We start from the raw sequence: 2,793 nt of genomic DNA, 5'->3' as shown, positions 1-2,793 counted from the left end.
GTGGTGATTAACTTCAGCTACTTTAACAGTTCTCTGCACCAAATGCTCATGAGCCTAGGAACTCAAAGCAAAAAACAAGAGTACGGCGTTTTATTTACGGAGAAAAAGTTTCTCTGCAATCCTTCCTACTAATGTCACAATAGTACCTCTATCCATGCAGAGGTCGCATAACGAACTAACACTGTTTGGAAGAGAGGCCTAGATTATTATTTCTGCTCATGACTGTTATTCATTATCGTGTTGAAAAACTGCCATCGGAAATCAAGTCGAGGTTGTTACATAGTTGTTCCAAGCCGATGGTAGCAAAGAGCAAAGTGTAATGAAGCTCTCGGTGGTCGCTCTAAAATTTAAAATTTTTTTTAAATTTTTTTATCTGATTTAATTTTCTGCTCATACCTGTTGCTATAGAGTAGACACAAGACATCGTATCGAAGAAAAATGTGATGCATAAAATGACTACAACTGAATATCATCATTCATTTATTTATATATGATTTTCGTCTATCGTTTGTTTCAAGTTTATCATAATAGTTAATGGAAACATGGCAGTTTGCAGCTTCCAATGTACTTGTAAGTTAAAATGATTCAATACATAGTTTCATAATAAAATGTAAAAAACGAATGTATATAAGTTTTTCCCGATAAGTCAGGCCACCTCCAAATGGTATTTGAGGTATTTACGTCAAATAAAGCAATAATAGCACAAACTGAAATACAATAATCTTCAGTGTATATAAAAATCACATTAGCGGACAAGACTATAAACAATGTAGATGTTAACAATCGATAGGCAGTTACAACTTGGTTTTATCGCTATTTGTGTTGCATTATTAGTAAACGGGTGGGAACCAACGGCTTCCGAAAAATGCTATGGGTTTCCTCCCTTACTGCTCCTACACTCGACCACGCCGTACAGAGCGGTAACATATTATCCGAATATCCTAGGATGGGTATACAGGCTCTTCAACCCATTGGACAAATGGTCAATATGACTAAGATTACAGGACTGTGGGGGTCTCGGCAACCACTTCACCCAATCAAATCGAGGACTGGAAACAACAAAGAACATGTATCTGCTGCAGTTTGCTCGACGTTATTATTATTAACTGGCAATAATAATAATAATTAGTGATATAAGTGAAGATTAATTTTAAATAAACCTTTCTAACGCAATGTGTAAGAAACACCTTATCTCCAAAACAGTATGAGAACATCAATAATCGTTGAAGTAAATCATACAATTAAACGTTAAATGAAAATTTTATAATTACAATAACAATTTTACACGTCTTTCAAGATTTTGAAACAGTTGAATATCAGTCGAAACATATCAGAATTACGTACAAAAGTAACTAAGTATAGCCTTTAAAGGGCATACATGTAAAACCGTCATTGGATTTTTCTCATTTCGAAACTGATGAACGAACCTACTGTTGATATTTCTTTAAATTACCTTTAGTTTGGTTCCCTTAATCAATCGTCTAATATACAACTGATGGCGATTCATTAGTTGGGTTGTATTTTATCATTTCCGACAGTCATAATAGTTCTTCAACTAGTCGTGAAACACTTTAGCTTCTAGAGTCATTGCTTTCGCTAAAACTTTCACTTGACTCATTCCGACTAACGGTCGGAGGTTTTGGCTTGTATTCGGTAATTACAACAGTTACAGAATTAACAGTTACTTCACGAGTTTGGCCACTAGTACGGTCGATATTTTTTAACCGCGGTGGATGCTTCGAACGTTTGTTCTTATTGCGTGATGCTTTCATGTTGGCCGGCGACTTTACAACTGATCCTGCCGTCTGCCCAGACACACTTGGAAATACTTGTGTAGCGGCCTGTTGAGCCACAAGTGCTGAATTAAGCCGGGGCTTTCTTGTCGATGTTCCTGGAACAGAGTACACTGAAATTAACTATAATGCGTTTCGCTTTGTTGAATGCGAACATAAAGGGTTGATGCTGCTTGAAACAAAAAGCATGTCTCCAGTTTGACGATTTCTAGAGTACCTTTTCGAACGTCGCACATCAAACACTTGAATGCTTCGGCTGTGTTCCGGTAGGTGCAAACGCTGCAGTCCCAGAAATTTTCTTCCACTACTTTTGATTGACGTTTTGCGCGACGTACTGGAGATTTGCTTTTATCCATTGCTATGAAACATACACTCTCCGATGTTTAGAACATTACTCTAGAGGTGTGCTTTTTTCACCTTTTAATGCGATATTAAGTTTCGGCTTACTGCAACTACAGCGTCTGTCAAGTTCTACAATCATAAAATCAAACAAAAGAAAGAACCTTTGTATTAATGTTTAGACACATTTAAATATCGTATCCTTGCAGGAAAATACATTTCTTACCTTTCTTTTTGTTCAGTTATCTTTATTGTTTGCTTAACAACAGAGCTTTTCACCGAATGCATGTATTACACGGTATTATTAGGGTTTGGCGTACGTACGAGCAGAAAAGCAGAAAGAACCATATTTTATATTTTATATAATAAATAATATAATATATTCATATATATAATATTATATTGTAATAGAAGCGGATTCGAGCGGATAGTTTGCCGTATTTTCACTCTTTTTTCTTTTTTTTTTCGCCGTCTTCTTTCGTCTTCGGTCTCTTCTGACAACTGTCCTGTCACGTTCGCCCTATGAAAATTCTCCTACAATTCACTCACATATTGTGCTCCTGGTGAAAACTCCATTACTGATTTACTTTCTTTCTGCTGCGTACTTTTTTCTTCGGCATTTTGAATCTCAATTGAATTCTCTTTTTCTCGCTCGCCCGAT

General features: G+C 36.3%; 1 protein-coding gene across 2 annotated transcripts; it reads right to left on the bottom strand.

Annotated features, from left to right (window-relative positions):
• Positions 1-548: 548 nt before the first annotated feature.
• Positions 549-2,564, bottom strand: LOC128271844 (YY1-associated factor 2). Of its 2 annotated transcripts, none has more exons than XM_053009506.1 (3): positions 2,359-2,564; positions 2,011-2,264; positions 549-1,906 (listed from the first exon to the last, which is right to left on the bottom strand). In XM_053009506.1, exons 2-3 carry the CDS (start codon positions 2,147-2,149, stop codon positions 1,572-1,574), a joined length of 474 nt encoding a protein of 157 aa, XP_052865466.1. In that variant the 5' UTR covers positions 2,150-2,264; positions 2,359-2,564; the 3' UTR covers positions 549-1,571. The 2 variants fall into 2 exon arrangements, with proteins under 2 accessions (XP_052865466.1, XP_052865467.1); XM_053009507.1 differs by having other exon boundaries at positions 549-1,891.
• Between the last annotated feature and the right edge of the window lie 229 nt (positions 2,565-2,793).

The sequence above is a fragment of the Anopheles cruzii genome, chromosome 3 (assembly GCF_943734635.1).
Source record: "Anopheles cruzii chromosome 3, idAnoCruzAS_RS32_06, whole genome shotgun sequence".
NCBI lineage: Eukaryota > Metazoa > Arthropoda > Insecta > Diptera > Culicidae > Anopheles > Anopheles cruzii.
The sequence above is the reverse complement of the archived record's forward strand: the minus strand, read 5'-3'. Positions and strand labels throughout refer to the sequence as shown.